The 27,874-nt window shown below is 58.7% G+C and overlaps 1 protein-coding gene across 1 annotated transcript; it reads left to right on the top strand.

Annotated features, from left to right (window-relative positions):
* EPHA8 (EPH receptor A8) lies at positions 1-27,874 on the top strand. Its single transcript, XM_021684391.2, has 16 exons — positions 1-57; positions 5,828-6,491; positions 13,655-13,810; positions 15,901-16,236; positions 20,279-20,403; positions 20,481-20,643; positions 21,880-21,973; positions 23,060-23,127; positions 23,967-24,131; positions 24,312-24,497; positions 24,817-24,878; positions 25,426-25,635; positions 26,449-26,598; positions 26,695-26,885; positions 27,416-27,589; positions 27,760-27,874. Exons 2-16 carry the CDS (start codon positions 5,894-5,896, stop codon positions 27,872-27,874), a joined length of 2,793 nt encoding a protein of 930 aa, XP_021540066.2. The 5' UTR covers positions 1-57; positions 5,828-5,893.

Genomic DNA, 27,874 nt, shown 5'->3' on the forward strand with positions numbered 1-27,874 from the left:
CTGGACACGTCCACCATCCACGGAGACTGGGGCTGGCTCACATATCCGGCTCACGGGGTAGGTGACCAGCCGTGGGGCCAGCATCATTCTCTGTGAGCAGAGAAAGCCTGTGACTCATGCTCTTGCCATCAGATAGATCAAAAGGAAGCAGATGCCCAGAGAGGTGAAGGGACTTACCCAAGGCCACACAGCAGTTAGAAACAGAATTGCTGATTCCTTCCCTCCCTTCCTCCCTCCCTTTGTCCCTTTCTTCCTATCTTCCTACCTTCCTACCTTCCTTCCTTCATGCAGACCCCTGGGATTACAGAACCAAGCCTGGTGCTGGGCTCCCGATTCTTAAGTCTAAGGCCCTAGGTGTGGGATCCTGATGTCTGTGTTCTGGGCCTACAGATTCACGCTGGGCCCCAGCCGGGCCTTTCACCCCTTCAGGATTGGTCCCCTCCCTCATGCTCTGCCTTCACCAGGAGCTGCCTGGGCCCCTGTTACTCTGTTCCCTAGAGTCATCTGGGCAGCAGCTGCCAGCAGGTGTAGCCGAGCCCCCAGTCCCCTCTGGCCTCCATGGTGACCCGGGGCTGAGCCCATCAGGTCTCCATGGGTCCCATCCTCCTGGGGAGTGGCCATGGTAGCCCCAGGACATCCAGAGACAAAGCTGCACTGCCCGGCCCTCCGCTTCTCTTACCCAGACCTGGGGGCAGGGGGAGGATCCATGAGCCTGGCAGAGGCCCGATTCTGCCACTGACAAGCGGGGTGGCCCTGGTGGTCACCACCTCACTTCCTGAGTCTCAGCTCCCCATCTGTGGCAAGGGATGAGCATGTGACGACCTCGTGGGCTTTGCTGTCAGGCGGAGGGGAGGTGACACCTGGTCTTGGCGCTGTGCCTGGTACCTGGTGAGCCCTCACTGAATGTACCGTCACTGTCATTGTCATTAGTGTGTGTTAGGGTTCTGTGTCACAGACATTTCTTCCTGCAGGCATGTTCAGAAATGCACACACACATCCCCCCCGCCCCACAGACGCAGGCGTGTCACATACACGTGACTTCTCTCGTGAACACTGGTTTCCACAGCTCTGGAGACAAGGGTAATAATATTAATAATGATGGTGACAATGACATCAAGAGTGACTATGTGTGAAGGGAGTGGGAGTATTTCTTCACTTTTCATCCGGGCCATTTGTGGCTGGCTGGGGGCAGGCTGGAGCCCCCCTCCCCTCCCTCTGGAGCAGAAAGCCGAGTCTGCTGTCATTAGCCCCCATGTACCAGGCTTCAGGAAGCTTCACAGCAGGCCACATGGGCCCAAGAGCCAGGAGGGAACTCCTTTCTGCCTGAGCAGATTAGCCCTGCCTAAGGGCAAAGGCTGGGTCCTTGAGGTGTCTTTACCTCCCTGGGCCTCAGTTTCTCCCTGTGAATTTCTCCTCTGTGTGTGCCCCAGGTGGCTATCTCCCAGGGGTGAGCAGGGTGTGAAAGGGCTTGAGAAAGTGAGCCAGCTCTGCCAATGGCAGGGGGTTGACCCTTGAGGAGGTGACCGCCTGGCCGATGGCTGGGTCAGCTTTTCCCCCGAGACCCAGCAGCTAGGAAGGAGTGGGCCTGGCCCCAGGTCCTCCTCAGAGCTTAGGACTTGGTTTTTAGAGTTCCTTACAGGGAGTTGTAAGGGTTTTAAGCAGATGGGGAGCATGGCTGGACTTGTGTTTTCACTGACCGTGCTGCAAATCTAAGGTTCTTTTGCTTCCAAGGTGCCGTGAAGCATGGCTCAGAGTTACCTTATCCTGTTAGAACAAATAGCATATATTCACACAGCTCTGAACAGTTCACAGGCGTGATCTCATTTAATCCCCACGACCAATCCTGTGAGTAGGCACAGCCACCCCATTTCACAGATGAGGAAGCTGAGGCTCAGAGCAGCAAGGAATAGCTTGCCCACCATCAGACAGTTTCCAAAGGATGGACTCAAACTGCAATTGCTTGGGCCTAGAGCCTGTGTTGAGTCCCTGTTCTTCTCTTTGGTCTATGTCCTCATCGTGAGAGGGTGGGAGGCCATCCAGCGTTGTCTGCTGAGCCGGGGACCACCTTCCATCTTTATGGGGGCTGGAGATTGCGCTTGTCTGGAGGGGAAAGAAGGCTGGGTGAGATCCCTGGTTCCCAAACTCTAGACCTTGAACCTGTTCCAGGCTAGCAAGTGAGGCATACAGGGCCCCATGTCCCGGGGGTATGGGGAGGTGCCTGGGAATCTGGTTTCATAAGCTTTCCAAGCGATTCTCCTGCCCAGCTGGCTAGGGAGCCTGTGGACATGGTCCTTGAGGCTCCGTGAGGTTCCTCTGATTCTGAAAGCTCTTAAACAACCTGGGAGCAAGGGCCATCCAGGGCTGTGTCCAGCATCAGCAGAGTGATTGGATCGTCAGCCCGGGCCGCACAGCTTAAAGGCCAAGGGTGCTGCTGGGTCTGGACGAGCCCTTATTCTGCTGCCTCTGATCAGTGTGACCCAGGCAAGTCACTTCCCTGGCCTCCACCTCCCCGTTTATAACACGGGAATGAGCACAGAGCCTGCTCCGTGCACTTGTCATCCATGAGGATGCACGAAAGGGACATTTTCCTGGTGAGAAACCTGAAGCTCTGAGAGGTTAAGCAACTCTGCTAAGGTCGGGGGACGTCTGGCCCCAGGCCCCAGGCTCTTCATCAGGCCATGCGCCTCCCTCCACACGCTGGGACCTGCTCGTGGCTTCTGGTGAATTAACAGGCGCTAACCAGCACTGCCTTAGATGAGAGGCACATTCTGTTGTCCCCCCTGACCCTCAGCACCCCCTGGAGTAGGGGGAAGGGGTAGGCATCAGCCGGCCCATTTCACACTTCAGAGAGGGGAGGGGAGATGCCCAGGGCTGCACAGCTGGGGCAGGGCATTCTGTTTCAGACGGACGACAGAGCTGCAGAGCAATGGCGGGGGTTGGAGGAGGAGGGCACCGGGGCTTGGGGGGGCGGGGTGGGGAGGTTTGCCCAGGTGGAGAACAGGGCTCATTCCATCCTTGCACCAGCCTCCAGGAATTCGTGCCACTCTGGGCATCTGCAGCAGCCCCTGGGGCTGGCAGGGCGAGGCCAGGCCCCTGGCCTTGGTGGAGCGGCTGGAGCAGATCCGAGGGAGCTGATGAATTTACCCAGGTCCCTGGCAGGAAACAGACAGGGGGCAGCTGGCTGGCTCTTTGGTGCTCCATCAACTGTGACAATGACTTTAACCCCAGACGTGGCACAGCACTGCCCAGAGGCCCTGGCTGCAGCGTGGGGTCCGGGGGGGGTCCTGTGGGGGTAGGGGGTGTAGGAGGCATAAGCTTTTAGGTGAGGCTGGCACACCCTGGACCTCTTGTGCTGGGGTCCCTGGAGGCAGGCACAGGTGGACTGGGAAGATGCTGCCAGGTCGGCATCATGGCAGTCCCATTCCGCTGGTGCCCTACTGTGCCAGGCCCAAGCCAAGCACTTGGCAGCCTACTTCTCCTTTCATCCTCTCAAGCCTCGCTGAGGTGGGCCTGTCTGAGCCCCATTTTACAGATGTGGGCCCCGAGGGTTGAGACCACATGCTGGCCAGGATGAGATGAGATGGAGGGGCTTTCGTCAGATAGGAAAGACTTGAGACCACCGTGGTCCCCACTTCAGCACTTGCGGGTCACTCAGAACCCCCCAGATTCTCAGAACATCACGAGGAGTGGTTTTTACCTCCCCCATCCCCCTTAAGCAATAGAATCTCTAGTTCAAGGACAGTTGCACATAGAGGCCCAAGAGAGAAGAGCAAGGCATTGCATCTCGGGCCAACCCAAGGCAGACACCCAGAGCCCATCCCCTCCATCTGCTCTCAGCCTCCAGTCCCTCCTCAGGGCTCTCGGGAGTCCATGGGACTCAGCCCACTGTGACTGCTCCCGGCCAACCAGCATTCTGCAGTTGAGGAAGCTAGGGCCCAGAGAGGAAGAGCGACTTGCTCAAGGTCACACAGCAGGTTAGAGACCAAGAGGTCTTGACCTCTAACTCCAGGCCCGTGTCTCGGCACTGGGTCTTGCACGTGAATCCTCTGCGGCCGATCTGGGCTATCTAGTGCTCGCTGAACATTGCTTATTCTTCCTGGCCTCTCGGGGGCTCTTCCCTCCCATCCCTGCAAGAGCTTCCTGCTTTAGCCTGCAGGAAGTTTCCACCACCCCTTAGATGCCCACCCACTTTGGCATGGAGCCCTCCACCACCTTGTCTGTTGGACTGTGAGGCACTCAAGGGGAGGGAGTATTTCTAGAGTGTTCCTTCCTTTCTTTTTAAAAAGGTTGTGGTAAAATGCATATAACATTTATCATCGTAACCACTTTTTAAGTGTTTAGTTCAGTGACATTAGGTATATTCACCGTGTTGTGTGACCGTCACCGCTGTCCATCTCCAGAACTCTTTCATCTTCCCAAACTGAAGCTCTGTCCCCATGAAATACCAGCTCACCATTCCCCAGTCCCCCAGCCCCTGGCCACCACCATTCCATTCTCAGTTTCTATGGCTCTAAGGACCTCATTTAAGCGGAATCATACAATATTTGTTCTTTCACAACTGGCTTATTTCACTTTGCGTAACGTCCTCAAGGTTCACCCGTGTGGCCGGGTGTGAATTTTCTTCCCTTTTAAGGCTGAATACTATCCCATTGTTTGGATACACCATGTTTTGTTTATCCAGTCATCCAACGATGGACACATTTGGGTTGTTTCTACCTTTTGGCTACCGCGAATAATGCTGCTGTGAACTTGAGTGTATGCGTATCTGTTTGAGACCCTGTTTTCAGTTCTTTTGCGTATACACCCAGAAGTGGAATTGCTGGGTCACAGGATAGGTCTATTTTTAACTTTCTGAGGAACCCGCACTCTGGTTTCCACAGCAGCTGCACCATTTTACACTCCCACCAACAAGGCACAAGCATTCCAGTTTCTCCACATCCTCCCCAACATTTGTTATTTCCTGTTGTTTAGATAATCGTCATCCTCGTGAGTGTGAAATGGTCTCTCATTGTGGTTTTGATTTGTATTTCCCTAATGATGAGTGACGGTGAGCATCTTTCTGTGGACTATTTAACCATCTGTATATCTTCTTTGGGAAAATGTCTATTCAAGTCTTTTGCCAATTTTCCAACTGGGCTGTTCGGGGTTTTTGTTGTTGAATTGTAGGAGTTCTTTATATATTCTGGATATTAATCCCTTATCAGACACATGATTTGAAGGTATGTTCTCCCTGTTCTGTGGGTTGCCTTTCACTCTGTTGATCGTGTCTGATTTATTTCTGAATCACTGATACCTGGCCAGCACCTGGCACAGAAGCCACCACATTCCGGTGTCCCACTGGTACTCCCTTGCTGAAGGATTTGAGGCATAGTCAGGTCCATGCATTAGAAGGATCCCTCTGGCAACTAATACGGAAATCGGACCCGTGGGCTCCCTGACTTACCCAAGCAAAGTTGACCCTCCGGCAACCTCCCACCCTGGGAGTGTTTGGAGCCGCCATATAGACACAAGGTTGGGTTTTGTAGCTTTGGAATCAATTCCAGTTCTGGCTCCACCACTCACTAGCTGGGTGACTTCAGACGTGGGGCTCGCACCTATTTCCTCATCAGTAAACTGCAGCAAATAACACTTTCTCGGAAGGATGGGGCACCTATGGGATCACATCTCATAGTCGTGGTCCAGTAGAAGGTCAGCAACTGAAGGGCAGAGAACATTCCGTCTTCCTCCCAGGGATGCCCCCGGCCCCGTGCGCATGTGGCAGGGATGACTGGCAGGAGGGGGCGAGGTGCTCACGCTCATTTCAGCGCTGTGCTCTCTCTGCCCGCAGTGGGACTCCATCAACGAGGTGGACGAGTCCTTCCAGCCCATCCACACGTACCAGGTCTGCAACGTCATGAGCCCCAACCAGAACAACTGGCTACGCACGAGCTGGGTGCCCCGCGACGGCGCCCGGCGCGTCTACGCCGAGATCAAGTTCACCCTGCGTGACTGCAACAGCATGCCCGGCGTGCTGGGCACCTGTAAGGAGACCTTCAACCTCTACTACCTGGAGTCGGACCGTGACCTGGGCGCCAGCACGCAAGAAAGCCAGTTCCTCAAAATCGACACCATCGCAGCTGACGAGAGCTTCACGGGTGCTGACCTGGGCGTGCGGCGCCTCAAGCTGAACACGGAGGTGCGCGGCGTGGGCCCCCTCAGCAAGCGCGGCTTCTACCTGGCCTTCCAGGACATCGGCGCGTGCCTCGCCATCCTGTCTCTCCGCATCTATTACAAGAAGTGCCCCACTATGGTGCGCAACCTGGCTGCCTTCTCGGAGGCGGTGACGGGTGCCGACTCGTCCTCGCTGGTGGAGGTGCGGGGCCAGTGCGTGCGGCACTCCGAGGAGCGGGACACGCCCAAGATGTACTGCAGCGCTGAGGGCGAGTGGCTGGTGCCCATCGGCAAGTGCGTGTGCAGCGCCGGCTACGAGGAGCGGCGGGATGCCTGTGAGGGTGAGCAGGCCGTGCGGGGGCGGCCAGCGGGCCTGGGGCTCAGTCCGGGAGGGGGCTGCCCGGCTGTGGGGGGGCATTGCGGGCAGCATGCGCTGGGGGACAACAGCATCTGGGAAGAGGGGTGACCCTCCAGCATTTCCGTGTCAGCAAATGCACCAGGCGGTGCGTGCGTGTGCGTGTGCGGAGCAGGGGAGGGAGAAGACAGGGAGACACACGACAGCCAGGTGCTAGGCTCTGTGGGTGTTGTGGAGACATACCTCTGAGGACACCTGCAGGACTGGGCGTCCAGCTGCGTGAGGGGACAATACTGTGAGCTAACTTAGCTCAGGCATCGTTGTAGGCACTTTCCACGTGTTAACTCATTTAGTCCCCAGAGCTGCCCTATGAAATAGAAGCTACTGTTATCCTGGCTTTGTAGATGAGACTGAGGCACAGAGAGGCAAAGCAACTTGCCCAGGGGCACCCAGCTAGGAAGCAGCAGGGCTGTGATTTGAACCCGGAGGTCTGGCTCCGGAGTCCATGCTCAAAACCACTGAACTTGAGTGGAGGGAAGTGGCCGCAGTCCCTGGGTGCAGGAGGGCAGCATGGGGCCCCTGGGAAGGTGTGCAGGCAGGGACGCCCGGGAAGCCCTGTCTAGGTGTGTCCCTGGGCCACAGCAGAACCGGCTTGCCTGGGTCTAGAGGAATCTTACCCAGGGACCTGTGGGAGAGGACAGCCAAGGTCCTTGAGAAGAGGAAGGCTGAGGATGGAACAGCATGTCACCTGTTCCCATGAGCGCGCTGCTTGGGTTCCCACTCCAGAGGCCAAGAGCAGGGCCCAGACCCCAGGCTGAGTGTGTGTGTCACACTTGGACTGTGTGGTGTAGCAGGGGTATCCCAAGCACCGGGGACACTGTGAGAGTTGGTTGGACAGACAGCTGGTGCCTCAGCTGGTTGCCCTCTGCCCTTCCATGGCTTCCCCGGGGGGCTGGACACGTGGCTGCTCAGCACTCAGAGCTTAGTGAAGCCTGCTGTTGGGACCCCTGGTCTCCTGGAGTGGGGGAGGATGTTCCTAGGCAGGGATCAGAGAGGCTGGGGCCTGGCCCCAGAGAGGACCTGGGATGGGGCCCGTCCCTCAGCCCCAAGCGGGCAAGAAAGACCCCTTGGTGCTCACAGGGCGGAGTAGGGCACGGGCCGAGAATTTCGGGTGGTACTCAGGGTAGTTCTCTGGGATCAGGATACTCCATCCAGCCACCAGGCCCCTTCCAGCCCCTCTCTGGGGCTCTCTGGTTTCCGTAAGAAGTCCTTCACACTCCCAACTGCTACGAGCCTTCACCTCTAGGGGACCCTAACTTCCAAAGCACCTTCTGTGACATTCGCCTGTTTCTGGACTTGTTCTGCCCCCTGTGGCCTCATTTGTCAGGCTCCCAGGCTTCCAGCCTCCTCTGGTTCCCATCACAGTCATCCCTGCACTTCTCAGCTCCCTGCTGGATGATAACCAACATCCCCAGTGCCTTTGCAGCTCACAAAGGGAGGCTCACACATCAACTCATTTGCTCCCTGGAGCAAGGCAGGTGTTACAGATCCATTTTACCAATGGGGAAACTGAGGCTCAAGAGGTAGCATCACTGCGTAGGCCTCACAGCTGGTGAGAGGTGGAGCTGGGACCTGAGTCGGGTCTGTCTTGCTGGGAGCCACGTGTAGGCATTTAGCTTATCTCTGGCCCAGCCTGACTGCTCTCCCCACCAGAGCTGGCTTCCAGCACCCCCTCCTGATGGGGACGATAAAGTCCCTCAGCAGCAATTTTCGAGTGTTTGCCACGTACGAGGCACATTAATAAGCACTTTCTCCTTGTCATGGCAGTTACTCATTCTGTTGAGCATCTGGTGTGTCCCAGGCATTGGAATTTAGGCACAGGGAGTCCCTGCACTCGGGAAGTTCACACACCTTCTCATGCTTACAGAAGTTCTCTAAGCTAGGTGGCATATCCCCATCTTACAGATGCGACAAACTGAGTCCTTCAACCTAAATCACAGAGTAGGGCTCTGATCCCAGGCTGGCTCCCTCCAGAGGCCTGAACTGCTTCCTCTGTCAACAGAGCCCTCTGCCAAACCCCACTTCCCCCTTCCCTGGGGTAACAGCAGAACAGTTCTAACTAGTACAGCATAGGCCATAATAATCAGGCCAGCTGGTCAGTGGATCCCTGCTCAAGGTCAGCCACTGACGGCAACTCTGGGTTTAGCCAGCCAGCGCAAGGGAGCCATTTGTCTGTCCAGCGTGCAGTGGGGCACCCTTACCTTGGGAGGGAGACTGGTCCTCCTGACGGTGGGGTCACAGAGGTCTTGGGGCCTACTCCAGTCCCTTGTTTGACCGGGGTGGGAAGTGGAGCCCAGAGAGGGAATGTGTCTTGCCCCAGGCCCCACAGCAAGTCAAGGACAGGACTCCTGGTAAAAGCTCCCAAGTCCCAAGCAGCAGGACCTTCCCAGGGCTGGGAGAGGCCAAGGCCATTCCCATTGCCTGGCCCTGCTGGTGTATTAATAAAAAATAATAAAGAAATGTTAATGCAGGGTTAGGAAATTGCAGCATATTTTGAATTTTACATTTAAATCACAATGCAACATAATTATGCCAGTTGCAGGATAATTACAGGTTTTATAAAAAATATTAATTCCTAATGCACTGGAGGCAGACAGGTTTGGGGACGGAATGCCAGTGGCAAGTCGACCCAGGGCGCTTCCAGAGTGAGCTTCCACTCACTTCTGTGAGTGGGATTCTGGGATTGTCTGTGTAACCTCCTTGGAAGAAGCAGCACGGGTCTGACACTGAGCCCCTCCACCAACGGGAGGCCCCGGCTGGCGGCCCTGCCGGGGGCCCCTGACCCCACCCCTCCTTGGGTGGGTAGCCCGAGAATGGCGAGATTGAGGACCAAGCAGGAGCCGGGAACAGAGTGGGGTGCCTTTCTGGGCTACGTGAGTTGTCCTCTCAAAGCTGCAGCTCCCCTCTGCCGCCGACCAACCTGAGAGGGACACCCTGAGGACCGTGGGTCCCCCTGGCCTTCTCCGTCAGGCAGTTGTCTCTGAGCAAACAGTTGAGGAGGAAGGGCTGGGCTCCGGGGCCCCGGCTTGCCCAGCCTGATCCCACCGCCTTCCTTCTAGCAAAAGGAGGGGATCCAGAGCCTGAGGCCTGCGGCAGGGACCAGCCCAAACGGCGACGGCCACCCTCCCAGCCTGCAGGTCCCCTTCCCCCTGCTTTCACCCTCAACAGCTCTGCACATACGTGGCCAGGGAGCATTTGATTTCACAGAGAAGACAGCGGAGCCCAGAAGGGACCAAGCCAGTCACAGGGCTTTGTGAGGCCTTACCGAGGCTGCCCTCAGGCCTCAGAGACCCGCAGAAGGACGTCAGAGCCATGGGGGAGCCCGTCCAGTGTACCAGTGGGGAAGTGGGGGCCCGGAAAGCTCAAGTGACTGGCCCAAGGGCACACTGCTGGGAGTAGTCGATTGGATCCTAAAGCTCCCAACCAGAGCGCCCCCCTCACGACACAGTGCCAGGCCCCATGACCTGTCCCCACAGCTGGCCACAGTGCCCATCCCCCCAGTCTGGGCAGGGGAAAGACCTCTCAGAACATCACCCAACAGAGCTGCAGCCCCGAGTCTGAAGCCCTGGTTGCCGTCCTTCCCATCACCTGGATGCAGAATACAAACCACCCTCGGAGGCCCTAATCATTTTTCTATAAATATCAGAGAGTCTCGCTTCGGAGGGGGAACATGAGCGCCGAGCTCTTTTGCCTTCCTGACGGTGTTTAAAATCTGATTTAGAATTAATTTCCTTTGGTCATCCACCGGCAGACACCTTATTTGTCAAGTCTCAGGCTCCTGGCGGGGGCGCGGGGAGAGGTGGTAGGGCCACAGGCAGCTGCCGGCCGGGCGGGCGGCCTGGGCAAGGTGCCCTCGGCAGGGGCAGCGGCCCCGCCTGGCACTCGGCCCACTCGCCGGGCACGCGGGCTCCGGAAGCGCCCTGGGTCGGCGGGCAGGGCCGGGCCCCAGCCCAGAGCTGCTCCATCTGTCTCAGCCATTAATTCCCGGCTCTGTCTCCAGGTCTCCGGGCTCCCCGAGGCCTGGTGATTAGTATTCTTATTAAAGATTATTTTATTTTCATTGCACGGATTAATCTGGCTTTGACACGTTATAGCCATATGGGTATTTGCAGAGCGTGTGAGAACCACCCACTGGCGAGCGGCAGGAAGGCCGGGTCATCTCTAAGCCCTGGACGCGTGTTGAGAGGCTGCTGGGGGAAAGGCCCGGGCCCCAGAGGCTCCCCACCTGGGTCTGCCTTCTGGCCCAATGGGGAGCCTTGGGCAAGGTACTCCAAAAGAGATGTATTATCGCCACCACACAGCATTGTGACTAAGTGCCAGGCACGGTCCTGGCGCGAATTCACATGTGCTCACTCAGGTCACCCTGGCAACAGCCCTAGGAGGTGGGTCCTATTATTATCCCCATTTTACAGATGAAGAAACTGAGGCCCAGCAACCTGCCCAAAGTCCCATAGCCTAGGTGAAGGGGTCAGACCAGAAGAGGAACCCAGGCAGCCTGCTCCCGAGTTTCTGCTTTTAACTGACGAGAACAAGACGAACTCTGTGGTCGGTAGGGACTCAGGAACTGTGGGCCATCTCGCCACACTTCCTTCATGCCACAGATCGCACCAAGGTGTCACCACATGTTTTCTGTGTGCCTGTCACGGCCCAGACAGCTCCTTGAAAGCAGGACCAGCTCTTGCTTATCTCGGCTCCATAGTAGCAGCTCAATAAATTTGGGGGAAGGAATAAATGCAGGGCAGAATGAGCAAACGGTCCCTGAAATGCTAATCGACCTGGATCTGATCATGACAGTGAGGATTACTGTCATTCAGCTCAACAACGGGTTGAACAAATATTTGCTGATGAAGTGCAAAGCCCGATTTCCTAGGCCCCGAGGAAGGCTCTTCCGCTTGCCCCAGGACTCTGTCTCCTGGGGGGGCTTCTGGGAGGAGGAAGTGAGATCATAGTGCGTCAGCTTGGAGCCCTACAACCCCGAGCTCCCAGCCCCCTGTCAGGCCCGAGACGTCTTGGGGTCTCTCCAGGTGGGAGGGAAGAAGTCTCAAAGCGGAGGTACATTTCCTTCAGCTTTCTAGCCTGTAGGCCCCGTCGGCTCTGCGGCCTCTGAGTCTGTGAAGCAAACGTGAGGGCAGAGTCATTCCTCCTGGTTCCAGGTTTCCTCTCGAGCTGGGAGAATTTTACAAATCAACTTGATTTTAGCTATTATAATAAAGAGATTCTTTTTTTTAAACGACATGACATCTTTTCAAGCGAAGCTTCTCTCAAGCACCAAGTTTTCCAGAATGGGACTTAATGGATAGAAATCCCATAAACTGCCTGGTGGTCCCTGTTGCAAAGGAAGTCAGGTCCATGGTGCAGCCGGGAGCCGCCCGGCTGGGTGGCATTCGGTCCTCCTGACCTCCTGGGCTCGCGCTCTGTCCAGAGCAGATAATGGGAGGATTAGCTCACCTTGAAAACTCCTACAAGTGCTGACAGCTTCCGCTCTGAGCCAGACACTAGGAACGTTGAGATGAATAAGGCAGCTCTGCCCTTATTCACAAGGAGCTGACCACAAACACCTCTGGTTTAGGAGGTGAGTCAGACATACAGATAAAACAGTATAGCTGTAGTGTGATAGGTGGTGGTCCTGAGCAGGGGCTGCAGAATTAGGGCAGGGAGCGGTGGCCTCTCTGTACCTCCGTGCGTATGTGTGTGTGTGTGCGTGTGTGTGTGTAGGTGTAGAGAAAGGCTTCGTTCAAAGGGACAATTAAAATGAATCTTGGAAGAGTTCCAACAGGTTGACCAAAGGGATAAGCCATCCCAGGAAGAAGGCACAGTACATGCAAAGGCCCTGAGGCAGGAAGCAAACTGCTGGATGTGGGGAATGGCCAGTCCTTTAGTTCGGCCTGCAGGTGGGGAGGGAGCGGTGACCCTGGAGGAGGCTGCAGGAGGGCTTCGAATGCCGGGCATTGCTGTTCAGGCCCTGGGGGGCCCGTGAGGGTTTGAACTGGCAGTGATGGACCCAGGCATCATTTTAGGGAGTTCCTCAACCTAGAAAGTCTCCACTCCCTGCAAGGCTGACTTGTTCTTATTCTTTAGACAAGACTCAAATATCATTTCCTTCTCCAGGAAGGTAGCTCCTCCCAGCACTCACCCTTTGCCACATCACCCGCTTTATTTCCTTCCTGGAAATGATCACAGCCTCATTTACTGTATGTCTCTCCCTCAAAGAGGCTGAGTCCCCGAGGGCAGAGACCATGTCGATCTCGTTCACGGCTGTGTCTCTGGCACCCGGATCAGTGCCTGGCACAGAGTGGGCACTCATGAATGCTGCTTTGAATGAACGGCAGTCAGGCCGGCAGGCGGGGCTGGGGAGGCAAGGCTAGAGGCCGGGGCATCCAGGTGAGAGATGATGCAGGTGTGGCGGAGGCTGGGGAGAGGGTCACATACAGGACAGGTGTGTCCCTGTCACGGTAACAGTGACGCAGGCTCTGGGAGGGTCGGGAACCTGAGATTCCGGGTAGTCATTGCTTTGGGAGCTTGGAAAAGAGAGTCCCAGGCCCCACGCCTGGCTCTTCTAACCAGGTGGCCGTGGTGGGGCCTAGAATCTGTACTTTTATGGGGATCTTATCACCTGGGTCTCTTATCCGGTCACATTGCCACCCACCCCATTCCCTTCCAGCTTTCGTTTCTCCCCAAGTCACAACCCTTGGGTGCTTAGCCTCTTGACCCCCACATCCGAGGCAGTGTCTCACTCAGGGACCGGGGTCCTGTGATGGACAGATTGAGGCTGGAGATGGGCCTGGGCAGGAAGGGCCACTGGAGGAAATGTGACTCTGGTTTGAAGAGGCTCTTTCCTGGGCCGACTTCGGGGCTGGGACTTGCCTCAGCTCTGTCCCCCACTAGCTGTGCAACCCTGTGTAAGTCACAGGCCCTCTCTGTGCTTCAGTCCCTCCATCTGCCAATGAGGGTGGGACCGGGTGATGCTCAGGGTCTGCACCCATGTCCCTTGGGAGATCCCTCTGGAAGTCCTGGGTCAGAGTGAGAGCTGTCCCGGGGCTGGCCAGGGCGGCCCGGCTGACTCCTCTGAAGCCGCCTTGTCCCCCGCAGCCTGTGAGCTGGGCTTCTACAAGTCGGCCCCTGGGGACCAGCTCTGCGCCCGCTGCCCTCCCCACAGCCACTCTGCAGCCCCCGCTGCCCAGACCTGCCGCTGTGACCTCAGCTACTACCGCGCAGCCCTGGACCCACCATCTGCAGCCTGCACCCGTGAGTACCGCCCTGAGCCCCAAAATCCTGGAGACCAAGACCGGGCCAGGACCCCGTGCTCCCAGGACTCCAGGGAGCCAGTGCTCTGGGGGTGAGGCAGGGACAGGTGGCTGTCTTGGACCAGGGCCTATATAGGGTTGGGGGGGTGACTCTAACTCTGAGTCCTCAGGGGTGGCCTTGACCTCTCTGGGAGGGGGTCCCTACCTCCTGTCCTATATCACCTGTTACCTCTCCAGGGACATCTTTCCTTCCTTCCCTCTGTCTTTCCTCTCTGCTTCAGAGGGCAGATGAGGGGAGGCTTTGGTTGTCTCCTGGCCCGGCAGTGATACTGATGTCCCGGGAGCTGGGGTGGGCAAGCCAGAGGAGCCCCCCGATCGCTGTCATCCCCGATGGACCGTTCAGAGCTGCCTTAGTGTGTGGGGGGCTGTGCGTGCATGGGTGTGTATCAGGAATATGCGTGGCTGCCTTTTTGGATGAGGGCATGCGTGTGTCGGACTGTGTGTGGCCCTGGGACACCTGCAGCGAGGATGACACGTGCGTCTGTGTCGGCAGCTGCTCCCATAGAAGATGCCTGCGTAGTGTGCGTAGGCTCGAGTGTGAACATCGGAGTCTTGTGCCCATGTGGGTGTAAAGGATTGTTAGGGGGTTGTGTGCACCTCTGGGTCCCTGGAGCTCCGAGTCCCCGCAGAGCTTGATTGAATGTGCCTTGTGGGTTCTGCGTGTGGACAGCTGGCCCTGCAGGGGAGGCATGTGGGCCTGAAGAAGTGTGCTCCCGTGTGCTTGCGCCCTGTGTACCTGAGGGGACTCCGAGGGGCTCTGGCACGTGCCTGCCGGGCTGCGCGACCGTCTCGGCGTCCTGCTCAAGGGGCCTGAAGGGGCCTCTCACACTCCCATCCCAGCTCAGCCCACCCCATCTGCCAGCCCCGGTCTCTTGGGGGTGGGGTGACGGGCGCTTCCCACAGTTCTGACCTGTTCTGCCCCCAAGTCCATCCCAGCCTCAGTCCCCAACCTCCCTCTCCCCCCACCTCCATCATGCCGAGCCCCCAGGCTCCCTGTACATGGCAGGTGAGAGTGTGTGTGCACGTGTGCGCACACAAACACACACACACACACACTGTCTCCCTCCCTCCCTCCCTCCCCTCTTCTGTCCAGACCCATGCATTTACCCCATGTGGGACCTGCCAGGGCAGAAAGGGTGGCTGAGTGACATGGTGACTACTGTGGGCTTCGCAGGCAACGTGAGCCCCGCTCTAGGTCATGGACACTTGTACTCAGCGAGCCAGACTCCAGTTTTCCTCCAAATCCACAATTCAGTGCCCTCAGGTTCTGGAAATCTTAAGACTGCAGAAGACTAGGCTTTTAGTATTCCATATCCTTCAGATTCTATGATTCTCTATGATTCTGAGATTCTTCCCTTCTATTTTCTTAAGATCTAAGAGTCCCTGCCTGGGATGCTGAGAACTGAAATTCTAAATCCCAGGGCTCCCCACAGCCTCCCATGTCCTCCAGACTCAAATCCCCACCCCCAGGAGCCTACCCCAGCCCCCAGCCCCAGCTCTCCAGAATCTCTGCACTGCCCAGACTGGGGCTCCGTGGGGGTGGGCTCACCCTGCTGCGGAGACCCCGCCGGGCTGCCCGGCGCCTCCACTGCTCTCCACAGCAGTACTCAGTGATGTGCCCAGTAGACCCAGTACAGGGGTTAGGGAGTGCAGTGTGGATCGCAAATGGCAGGGCCCTTTCACACCCAGGGTAGCTGCTGTGGGCACCCCCCAGGGTTGTCAGCCTCTCACCCTGCTCTGGATGGAAACTGGGAAACACAAACCCGGGATCCCTGTGGTCCGGCAGTGGGATGGTGAGGGGCAAGGGCTTAGCTTTCTGGACACAGACCTGACCCTGTGGTCCAGTCTGATGCTACCTCTGCCGTTAGGGAGCTCTCAGAGGCTGGAGAAGGCCATGACCTTACCCTTGAGGACCGCCCCCCGAAAATATCACGGGGGAGTCCCAGCCCTCCCCTGGCCCGATGGGGGGTTGGGGCTGGACCAGCCCAGATAAATGCCCTCCGCTGCCACCAGTCACTCTCTGCTCCCCAGGGCCACCCTCAGCACCGGTGAATCTGATCTCCAGTGTGAACGGCACATCCGTGACCCTGGAATGGGCCCCTCCCCTGGATCTGGGTGGCCGCAACGACATCACGTACAACGCAGTGTGCCGCCGCTGCCCTTGGGCGCTGGGCCACTGCGAGACCTGCGGGGGCGGCCCCCGCTTCGTGCCGCGGCAGACAAGCCTGGTGCGGGCCAGTCTGATGGTGGCCAACCTGCTGGCCCACATGAACTACTCCTTCTGGATCGAGGCCGTCAACGGTGTGTCCGACCTGAGCCCCGAGCCCCGCCGGGCGGCTGTCGTCAACATCACCACGAACCAGGCAGGTAGGCGGAGAGGCTCTGTCCCGCAGCTGCCCCGGCTCCTGGCCCTGGCGGGATCGAGTGCGATCACGGGCTTGCTGTGGCCTTCCGGGCGAGGGCCTGTCTCCCCTGGCCCTGCCTTCCTCCCCAGGACTCGGAGCTCCAGGCTCTCCACGCCCTTAGAAGAGTAGAACATACCCTGTAGGTGGGAGGAAGCCAGCCAGGTCAGAGACAGGCTGGCCCGGCATTCGTAGGTTCCAGAACTTTCTCTCCGCCTCTGTTTCTTCCCTGGTGCTTTGGCAATAACAGTACCTTCCTTGGGTACCAGGATGAAGCTTAAGTGGGAGAAATGAACATGCTTAGCCCGGCACCTGGCCCAAGGTCCCTGCTCCATAAATGTCATTAAAAGATAAAATCACTCCGATTATCATTTTCCAGAACACCTGCCACCGCTGCCCCTGGGATGGATTTAGTTGCATTGGTTTGGACAGCAGCCATTGATCTCTGGGTTCCTAGCCAGTTGTTGGGCTGAGTTCAGCCCCTGGAGCCCCTCTCTTTCCCAATTCTGGCGGGTCCTGCCTGTCAAGTGACGGCCCGACCCAAGAGCCCACCAGCCTACGGCAGCTTCGCCATCAGCAGCCACCCCAGCACACGTCTAGGACTGCTGTGGCCCTCGCCCCGTCCCTGGCCCAACAGAAACCTCACCGTGTCACCGAGGAGGAGACCAAGGTTCTGTGTCACCACGTAGGAAGTAGCAGAGTTGGGATTCGAACCCAGGTCTGTCTCGCCCCCAAGTGAAAGGGGACTCCCGCCTGTGAGCCCAGGGCACCCCCTCTCTGATGCCAGGGCTTCACCCACTTGAGGGACTCTCATCCGGCCAGCGTTTGTAGGGCACCCACAGAGTGCCCAGCCTTGTCCCCGGGGCTGGTGACACGGTGGGAATAGGCCTGTGTGTCTGGTGCTTGTGGCCCTGCCCTTGCCCACTGGTCTCCAGGGAGACGGGGGTGGGTGGCTGGCTGGGGGGGGAAGGGGGAGCCCCAGAGCCCACCACCATTTCTGACACCATCAATATGCTTCATCATGGAGAGAAAAACCCTCCCTTGAAGGCACGCTCCCTTCTAGCCACCAGACCCGTTCTCTTCCCAGGGAACCTTCCTGAAAGAGCTGTCTGTGTGGCCTTCTCTGCGTCCTCTTTCTGTGAGCCTCTTCAGGCAGCTCCAGTCAGGTGCATTTCCCCAGCTGTCCACTGAAGCTCAGTGTCCCCACCTGGCCACATGCAGTGGGGACTTCTCTCCCTGGTCTTTCCTCCCTCGTGGAACACTTTTGTCTTGCCCCCATGCCCTGCCCTTCTCCATCCCTGCCAGCCCCTCTTCTCGAAACAGCCTCGGAAGGCTGGAGGACCCCACGCTTGTCCCGGACCCTCCTCTCTTCCCTATTCAGCCAGGGCCATCTTTTCTGAGTGACCTTACCAGGGCCCATGGCTAGGAACCCCACTGTCATGCTGACATTTTGTCACCAGCACAGACCTCTCCCCTGAGGACCAGCCCCCGGCACCCCCAGACCTGCACCTCCCACAGGCCCCGCCCCAGGACATGGCACCACTGTTCGTGGGGTCGCTCAAGCCCCAAAGCGCATTGTCATCCGGACTCTCCCTCCCTGTCTCCGTACCACGTCCACCCACCTGCCAGGCCCACTGGGCGTCCCTCCAGGTGACCATCTCCGCTTCAGCCTCCTTCTGATCCATCTCTCTGAGCTCAGGCTGCCCTAACGAAATACCATAGGTTGGGGGCTTAAACCACAGAAATGTATTGATCACAGTTCTTGAGGCTGGAGGTCCAAGATCAAGGTGCTGGCCAATTTGGTTTCTAGTGAGAACCCTCTTCCTGCCTTCTGGCTGTGTCCTCACAAGGCAGAGAAAGAGAGAAGTCCGGTGTCTCTTCTCACAAAGGCACTAATCCCACAGGGAGGACCTCGCCTACATGACCCCATCTACACCTAATGATCCCCCTAAGGCCATGACGACAAATACTATCAAGTTGGGGGTTAGGGCTTCAATGTATGAATTTGGGGAGGGGACACAGTCCGGTCCACAGCACATCCCCACCCCCATCCTGTGTTGTCTGGACAACCCCAGGAGCCCGCTCCCCCTCGCCCCGTGATGCCGTCTCACACCACATCCTGAATGAGCTTTAAAAGTGTAAGTGAGGTCTGGTCACACGTGAGCCCTTTACCAGCTTCAGCCTGAGCTCAGATCCCACTGAGACCCTCCCAGGGCCAGGCCAGGTCGCACCCATGCCACCCACCCTGCCCACCTCTCCAGCCTCACCCACCTACTCTCACCTGGCTCCCTCCCTTGCATCCACACCGGCCTCTCGTCCCTCTGTCCATCTCTTGGAGCCACCGAGCCCTTCCGTGCCTTGGCCTTTTCCGTCAGAGTGACAGGCTCCTCTCTGTGATGTTGGGTGGCTGGTTCCTTCAGTCCTCGGCTCCACTGTCATCCCTGCCCTGGGGAGGCCCACCCTGACCACCCCAGCTAAAATGGCCCCGTTTCCCCCAGCCTCCTATGCATACAAGGTCTGCTCCATCACATGCCGTGCCTTTTTCCTGTCCCTCCTGTGATTACGTATCGATTCGTTTTCTTATTTACTTTCTGTCTCTCTATAGATCATAAGCTCCTTGAGGGCTGCCTTGCTCACTATGGATCCCCAGGTCCTAGTGGACCACAATGCATGTGGAAGGCATTCAGGAATTCTGGGGGGGCCTGGGGCAGACAACAGCCTTGAGCAAATGGGTGAGGTCTGGCTTCAGGAACTGCAGGGCCTCCCCTCTCCTTCCCCTCCGCCTCCCCTCCTCCTCTTCCTCCCCTCTCCTCCTCTCTGTCCCCCTTCTCTATAGCCATCTCCTCCTTGGAGCCGCTCTGGTGCCCCCACCCTGTTTCCCTCCCACCTCTGTGCTCCGGTCCCCTCACAGGGCACCTCTTGCCTTGAAAGTTCTTTGTTTTTTAAGGGGCACCCACATACTGCTGGCAGTATCTGATCCTCACCTCCGGGCAGGTGGTGCTGCTGGCTTCCCTTTCTGGATGGGGAAACTGCCACCCCAGACAGTAACGGTCCCAGCCAGCCAGCCAGAGGAGGCCGGGTTGTGACCCAGGCCCGATGACCAGGCTGATAGGGGCCCGGTACCACATACTCCAACTTAACTCTGGAGTTACTTCTTTCTTTTTCACATCAAAGTCACCCAGCAACATTTGGTGGGCACCTACCCTGTGTAACCCCTGCCTTCAGGGAGCTCCAGGTGTGTGGGGGTGGCAGGGGGGGACAGGATGCCCAGATAGGGGGACAGGGGAGGTGTTGGGCAGAGAGTCAGCCTGCCTGCACCCAGCTGTATCTGGCACTTTCCAGCAGACTCACCTCGGGAGTAGGGGCAGTGAACGCAGGAGGGAAGGAGGGAAGGGGTGACTCAGTCACTGTGTGAGAGGGTGAACGGGTGACCTGGTGTGACACAGGAATCCTGGGGCTCAGGTGTGCCCAGCTCATGGCCTTTCCCCGAGTATCAGAGCTGCTGCCGTCCTACCCTCCAAACCCAGGCAGTGAGGACGCGGGGTCCTTCCTTCTTCCCCTCTCCTTCCTCTTCCTTAGGTACTCCTGAGAGCCTGCCCCACCCCAGGCCCTTGGTGATAGAGACATCCGGTGATGGGGCCCCAGGGCGGCGAGAGTGTCTGCTTGACGGGGGCTGGGGGGGGGGGTCCAGCATTCTTCCAGGGGATGGGCCTGGCCAGCGAGAAGGAGGAGGCAGTGAAAGTTGGGGGAGCCGGGCCTCATCTGGGTCAAGGTAGCCCCAGCATCCTAGAGCAGAGCCAGGCTGTGCCGCCCCCAGGGGGCAACCAGAGTGGCCGCCGATGATTTGCTAGGAGGATTGGAGGGTGCTGGCTCCCCTGGACGGGGGGTGCGGGCGGGCAGGACAGTTGGCAAGGTGAGCACGGCCCAAGCCAGCATCCCTGGGACAGAGACCAGTCTCCGTTATCCCCGATGCACCCATCTGACGGCGGCTGGCCTCCGTCCCCTAGCCCCGTCCCAGGTGGTGGTGATCCGCCAGGAGCGGGCCGGGCAGACCAGCGTCTCCCTGCTGTGGCAGGAACCAGAGCAGCCCAATGGCATCATCCTGGAGTACGAGATCAAGTACTACGAGAAGGTACCAGCGGGGAAGGGCAGAAGGGGGAGGGGAAGCAGGCGGGAGGACCCTGGGCTGACCACCCCTCTCCTGAGCAGGACAAGGAGATGCAGAGCTACTCCACCCTCAAGGCTGTCACCACCAGGGCCACCGTCTCAGGCCTCAAGCCGGGCACCCGCTACATGTTCCAGGTCCGAGCCCGCACGTCCGCCGGCTGCGGCCGCTTCAGCCAGGCCATGGAGGTGGAGACCGGGAAACCCCGTGAGTGCGGGGAGTGGGGAGGGCGAGAGAGCCGGGCCAGGCCAGGTGCCGGGGGCCCTGGTGGCCAAGCTGGTGCTTGTGTTGGAGTGGCATTTTTACAGGTGAAACACGGAGGCTCAGAGAAGGGAGGTGACTTGCCCAAGGTGACGGAGCCAGGGACGGCCCACCAAACACTGGCTGTCACTGAGTTATCAGTGAGTCTGGCCGGCATCATGGTGCCCTTTGCCAACAAGATCACTTATGCTTGTCCTAGAGACTCTCCAGTGAGTTGCCATTGTCCACATCCCCATTTCACAGATGAGGAAAATGAGGACCAGAGCAGTAGAGTGAATTGGCCAAGGTCACTCAGCAGAGCAGGATTTGAACCTGGTCAGTCTGGGGACAAATTCCGTGCCCCTTCCCCAGTCTCCTCCTGCCCCCAGGCTCCAGAACAGTGGTTCTCACGGCACAGGCTGGGACCAGCAGCAGCACCTGGGAGGTTTTGGAAATGCTGATTCTCAGGCCCTACCCCAGACCTTCTGAATCAGAAACCCTGGGGTGGGGGCCCAATAATTCAGGTTTTATCAAGGCCTCAGGGTGATTCTGAGGCACATTCAAGCTTGGGAATGCCCTGCCCCCATCTCCAGCTTCTTGGAGTCTTCTCTATGCTCTCTATACTGGGGTACCCTCCAGGGTGTGGTGCTAGGATTGAAAGGTTCAAGGCCGAGTTGATGGTGTGTCTCAAGTGCTCTGAGGTCTGACACCTTGTTGAGACTGCCCCGCTCGGAATCCTGCCCGGCTCCATCCCATTGACTGTGTGGTCTTGAGTAAGTTCCCCAAGTCTCTGAACCTCAGTGTTCTTGTCTAAAAACTGAAGATAATACTAGGATCTCTTGTAATTGGGACTGGAACGTGCACCTCTCAGCACATTTGGCTTTGTTACTGTTTGAACAACAGGCAGGACAGGCACATTACAAGTGGAAAACACAGGCTCAGAGAAGCCTAGAGCTTCTCTGGGGCTCACACAGTCCCGGGAAGTGCTGACACCGGGGTGGGAAGCCGGGAAGTCTGCGGCAGCAGGGTCTTGAAGGGGCAGCTTAGTAGAGGGGAAGGTGGGGGCAGAGGAGGAGGCGGCCTGTGACCCTGACCCAGGGCTGACTCACAGCTGAGGATGCTGCCCACCGGGCCCACCTGGGAGAGCCACCAGATCCCTGGGCCTGAGAGGCTGGTTCCCCCACGCTGCTCTCCCCCCACTAGGGCCCCGCTACGACACCCGGACCATTGTCTGGATCTGCCTGACGCTCATCACAGGGCTGGTCGTGCTTCTGCTCCTGCTAATCTGCAAAAAGAGGTGGGTGGTCCTGGTCCCCGCCACCCGAAGGCCCTCCTCTGGAGCCCTGTGTCTCCAGCCTGTCCCAAGCCCCACCAAGACAGTGGTCCCCTTGCACCTACGTTTGGGTTCACTTCCGGGTATACCTGTTCTTCTTTCCTCCCTCGTGGAACACTTTCGTCTTGCCCCCATGCCCTGCCCTTCTCCATCCCTGCCAGCCCCTCTTCTCGAAACAGCCTCGGAAGGCTGGAGGACCCCACGCTTGTCCCGGACCCTCCTCTCTTCCCTATTCAGCTGGGGCCATCTTTTCTGAGTGACCTTACCAGGGCCCATGGCTAGGAACCCCACTGTCATGCTGACATTTTGTCACCAGCACAGACCTCTCCCCTGAGGACCCGCTCCTGGCACCCCCAGACCTGCACCTCCCACAGCGTCCCCCCAGGACATGGCACCACTGTTCGTGGGGTCGCTCAAGCCCCAAAGCCCGTTGTCATCCAGACTCTCCCTCCCTGACGCCATACCACATCCACCCACCTGCCAGGCCCACGGGGACTCCCTCCAGGTGACCTCCTCCACCTCATTTAATCCTGTGATGCGGACATTCTGGTGTCACTTTGCAGGTGAGCTAGTTGGGGATCAGAGAGGTTAGGCCTCTTCTGCCAAGTAGATGTCAGAACTGGGACAGAAACCCAGGTCTGTAAAAACTAAAGTCATCGTTCCCTCCCCCACTCCATCCCAGAGAGAGGTGGAGACAGGACACTGTGCCTCGTGGGGGCTTAGGAGCCCAGTCAGCGAGGCCTGGAAACATCGTCCTGTACATGGAGACACGGGCCCAGGGAAGAGAGGGGGCTGGCCAAGGTCACACAGTGTTATAAATACCAGAAGCCTCCTGTCCCCACCCCCCAAGGGTGGTTTCATGTAAAATGGGGCTTATGGTGTGTAGACTGCTGTGCGGGCCAAGTGCACTTGACTTCGTAAACTGCACTTGTTGGAGATGTCACCCTCCAGCCGGGTTGAGAGCCTGAGGGCAGGGACTCCCCTAGGAGGGAGGGGTTCTGATCTGTCCCCGAATGGGGTCAGGGCTGAGGCTAGGGCTGCCCTCCACAGGCACTGTGGCTACAGCAAGGCCTTCCAGGACTCGGACGAGGAGAAGATGCAGTATCAGAATGGGCAGGGTGAGTGCAGGGGCCCAGGCACACGGGGCAGAGAGGAGGTCATGGTGGGAGCCGGCGCTGGTCTGGGGAGGGGACAGGTGGGGAGGAGCAGGGTGCCCACGGAAAAGACGAGAGCCCTGGAGATAGCAGGATGTCAGAACCCCGAGACCTCAGAGGCAGAGTGCTGTTCACCCTTACTGGGTTGGCAGACTCCAGCAAGGATGCTAGAAATCCTCTGCCCCGGAAATGCACACATTTGTGCACTCACACACAGTTTTGCCTACAGTTTGGGAGGCGGCGTGTCATATTCTCTTGGATAAGAACCCATGCTACAGAGAGCTTTCCCAGGACCCTGCAGAGACCCCAGAAAACGAGGCAAATAGGAGAGAGCCTACCTCCGTGCTTCATGTCTGTGCCCATGGTAGACATTAGTATAAATTGTGGTACCGATTCTCAGTGAGCTTCGTGCAGCTTCAGAATCCTTCTTAACGCAGTTTTCTAAAGAACTCCTTTCAATCAAATTTGGCGTTTGTGATGAAAACGTTTTTGCTACATTTCTACCCCAGAGCAATTTAAAAAGACCTTAAAGACTCTAGAAGTGACCCCCCAAAAACAATAGATATGCTCAGAACTCACTGGAGACCCCAAAGTCCCCTAGAAAGCGCATAGCTCCTCCATAGAGAGCCCATTTTCACTTGGTAAGCACGTATTGGACACCTGCTGTTTGCCCCCACAACCTGAGCTTCCTGGGGACGCTCCTTACCCTCCACGCCCCACCCCAGACCTATCCCAGGCCCACGGAATGCTGCGAGAGGCAGTCTCCTGCGTCCCACTGATGGCCCTCTCTCCTGGCCCCTCAGCACCCCCACCTGTCTTCCTGCCCCTGCACCACCCCCCGGGGAAGATCCCACAGCCCCCGTTCTATGCAGAACCCCACAATTATGAGGAGCCAGGCCGGGCGGGCCGCAGTTTCACCCGAGAGATTGAAGCCTCCAGGATCCACATCGAGAAAATTATCGGCTCTGGTGAGCCTTGGGGGTTGTGAAGGTGGGGACAGCACAGAGGGGTGCCTGGGGGAGGGGTGCCCAGGGCAGGGCGAGGGGGGATCACGGAGCACACGCTGGGGAAGGGGGGAGTGCTGGGGTCCAGGTGCAGAGCGGAGGGTCCCACAGCCGTCCCTTGCCTGCCCCACTCGGGGCCCACAGGAGAGTCCGGGGAAGTCTGCTGTGGGCGGCTGCAGGTGCCGGGGCAGCGGGACGTGCCCGTGGCCATCAAGGCCCTCAAAGCCGGCTACACCGAGAGACAGCGGCGGGACTTTCTGAGTGAGGCGTCCATCATGGGTCAGTTTGACCATCCCAATATCATCCGCCTAGAAGGTGTCGTCACCCGTGGTAGGTGCCAGGCGAGAGCAGCCTCACCCTACAAGGTCCCTCCTGCCCCAGGACAGAAGTCTGGGTCCATCCCTGGACCACCGTGCTCTGCCCCTGCCCTGCCCCTGCCCCCCTCCATCCCCCTGGTTCAGGTCCCCGGATGACTTGGTTGGGGAGAGGGGCCAGAGGCCGGGACCCCAGTGGGAACCCTAGGCTCCCTGAAGCCCTCCGTGCTAGCCCACCTCTTGGCAGCTCACAGAGGGGCCATGTTCCTGGGGTCTCTGATCAACAGACCTGATCCCCCCACCAAGAGCCACCCCCTCCTTCTACCCCTCCCCAGGCCGCCTGGCAATGATCGTGACCGAGTACATGGAGAACGGCTCTCTGGACGCTTTCCTGCGGGTGTGTGCCCCACCCTGCCTTCCCCGTGGGTTGGGAGGGGGTAGGGAAGTTCAGTCTGAGGGATGGGAGATAACGTAAGGCCTCCAAACACCCGCAGGAGCTTGGACCCAGTGGACCTGGGGTAGGGGAGTGAGGAATAGGGAGGGGTCTTAATCAAATTGTGTTGCAGCCCCCCTTCACATGAAGGGCCCTCCGCAGCATGGGGTCCTCTGCCCTGCACACAGGCTAAGAGGGGTGCCTCCGTGGAGACCCAGTGCCCCAGCCAGCTGGGAGGCATGGCGGGTGTGGTGGAAATGGCTAGCCTCCAGCCCCCGCCCTGTCATTTATTTGCTGAGTGTTCAGGCCCAGGGCTTCACCTCTCTGGGCCTCCATTTCTCCTTCTGCAAAATGGGTAAGAAGTCATCACAGCCCCACCTCCCTCTCAGGGTCGCTATGAGCATAAACGAGACCATGAGAAGGAGCTGAAACAGGAACGTGCTTCATAAGAAGTGAAGATACTTTGCAAGCGGCGTGAGCCTTGCTGAAGCCCAGCCATGTCCCCCTACAGACTCACGACGGGCAGTTCACCATCGTGCAGCTGGTGGGCATGCTCAGAGGCGTGGGGGCCGGCATGTGCTACCTCTCGGACCTGGGCTACGTCCACCGAGACCTGGCTGCCCGCAACGTCCTGGTTGACAGCAACCTGGTGTGCAAGGTGTCCGACTTCGGGCTCTCCCGGGTGCTGGAGGACGACCCTGACGCAGCCTACACCACCACGGTGCGTGGTCCCCCCGCTTTCCAGTGGGACTGGGGAGGGCTCCCCCACACGTAGTGAAGTGAAGCTGGAAATGTTGGGGTTGCCTTCAACCTGGGGCAAGTCCTACCTCTTCTCTGTACCTCGGTTTCCCCCTCTGGGAATTGGGAGCCCCCTTTCCCACCTTGCCTGTATACTGGGTGGCCTGGAGAGACGCCAGGGCTGGTCCCCACTGCCACTCAGTCTCTGGGAGGTTTTGGGAGGGTCCGTGTCTGTCTGAATCACAAATTCACTGCACATCTGGCTGTAAGGATTGGCTAAACACTAGTGTCCGCAGAACCTGTTCCATAGAGATGCGGGCTTCTCGAGAGAAGCCTTGGGGGCCACCTTCAAGGCAGGAGGCTGAGTGGGCCGGGGCTCGGGCCTGCCCACCCTGCCTCAGTGAGAAGCTTCCCTCGGGGTCTGAGCATCTGGACGAGGTTTCCCTTAGAGAAAGGATTTTGTGACAAAAACAGAAACAAACAAGAAGGAAAGGAAGGAAGAGCAGTGAGATAATGAGCAAGCCGTGTCCCGCGGGCTTCGTCCCTTGTCGGGGCATCAGCCTGTTAACTAACTGGCGCTTACTGAGCAGCTACTATGTTCCAGGCACGCCACACACTTCCTTCGCTCAGTCTTCAAAATAGCCATGAGTGCGGGTCCCCCGAACAGAACAGGGGCTCTAGGCAGGTGGAGGCCGTGGCTCCGCTCCTGGGCTGCCCAGTTCCCAGCCCTGACCCAGCGCTCGGCTCCCCGCCTCGGGCTGGGGAGAGGCCCTCAGGACTTGTGTGTGTCTTGCAGGGAGGCAAGATCCCGATCCGCTGGACGGCCCCCGAGGCCATCGCTTTCCGGACCTTCTCCTCGGCCAGCGACGTGTGGAGTTTCGGTGTGGTCATGTGGGAGGTGCTGGCCTACGGGGAGAGGCCCTACTGGAACATGACAAACCGTGACGTGAGTCCGGGACCCCGGCTGGGCAGAGGCCACGTGGGACGTCGGAGGGGGCGGGCGGCCTCCAGCCCAGCATTGTGCTTGCCCCCCCAACCCCAGGTCATCAGCTCCGTGGAGGAGGGGTACCGCCTGCCCGCGCCCATGGGCTGCCCCCGCGCCCTGCACCAGCTCATGCTTGACTGCTGGCAGAAGGACAGGGCCCAGCGGCCTCGCTTTTCCCAGATCGTCAGCGTCCTCGATGCCCTCATCCAGAGCCCTGAGAGTCTCAGGGCCACTGCCACTGTCAACAGGTGCCTGGGGCCCACCCCAGCTCTGCCCAAGCCCAGCTGCTCTCCCAGCATTTCCCCAGATAAGGCCCAGACTTAGTGTCAGCCCTGACAATGGGACCACACCTAGCTGGGGTCTCAAAGCCCTGACCTGCCTTGTCCCCTGACGCTTGTCAAGGCTGGACCCCTGACCCCTGTCCTGCCTGGGCCTCTGAGCCCTGAGCTTCCCGGGCCCCTGACCCCTGTCCTGCCTGGGCCCCTGAGCCCTGAGCTTCCTGGGCCCCTGACCCCTATCCTGCCTGGGCCCCTGAGCCCTGAGCTTCCTGGGCCCCTGACCCCTGTCCTGCCTGGGCCCCTGAGCCCTGAGCTTCCTGGGTCTCAACCCGATCCTACCTGAGCTTTCCTCAGCCCTCTGCTTTTCAGGCTTGGGGCTAGCCTGTCAGACCCTTTGCCCACTACCGAGCCTGCATGGATGCTGAGGGTGGCTAGTCCCAGGGTCCCTGAGGAGGGCAGAGGCCCTGGCAGGCCACTTACCAAGGGCCCTTGTGCCTCAGGTGCCCCCCCCCTGCCTTTGCCCAGAGCTGCTTTGACCTTCGTGGGGGCGGGGGTGGCGGCGGGGGCCTCACCGTGGGGGACTGGCTGGACTCCATCCGCATGGGCCGCTACCGGGACCACTTCGCCGCCGGCGGGTACTCCTCCCTGGGCATGGTGCTGCGTATGAATGCTCAGTGAGTGAAGGGTCGGGCGGGGCCCGTGGGAGTGCGGACAGGGGAGGAGGGCAGGGGACCAGAGGCAGGGCCACCGAGGAGGTTGGAAGCTCCAGGGAATGGGTCTACCCCTGGCCCCATGGTTCCCGGCCTCCCAGGCCGACCAGGTCAGCACCACTCTTCCTTCACAGGGACGTGCGTGCTCTGGGCATCACCCTCATGGGCCACCAGAAGAAGATCCTGGGCAGCATCCAGACCATGAGGGCCCAGCTGACGAGCACCCAGGGGCCCCGCCGGCACCTCTGA

This window comes from Neomonachus schauinslandi, chromosome 4 (assembly GCF_002201575.2).
Source record: "Neomonachus schauinslandi chromosome 4, ASM220157v2, whole genome shotgun sequence".
NCBI classification, from domain to species: Eukaryota; Metazoa; Chordata; class Mammalia; order Carnivora; family Phocidae; genus Neomonachus; species Neomonachus schauinslandi.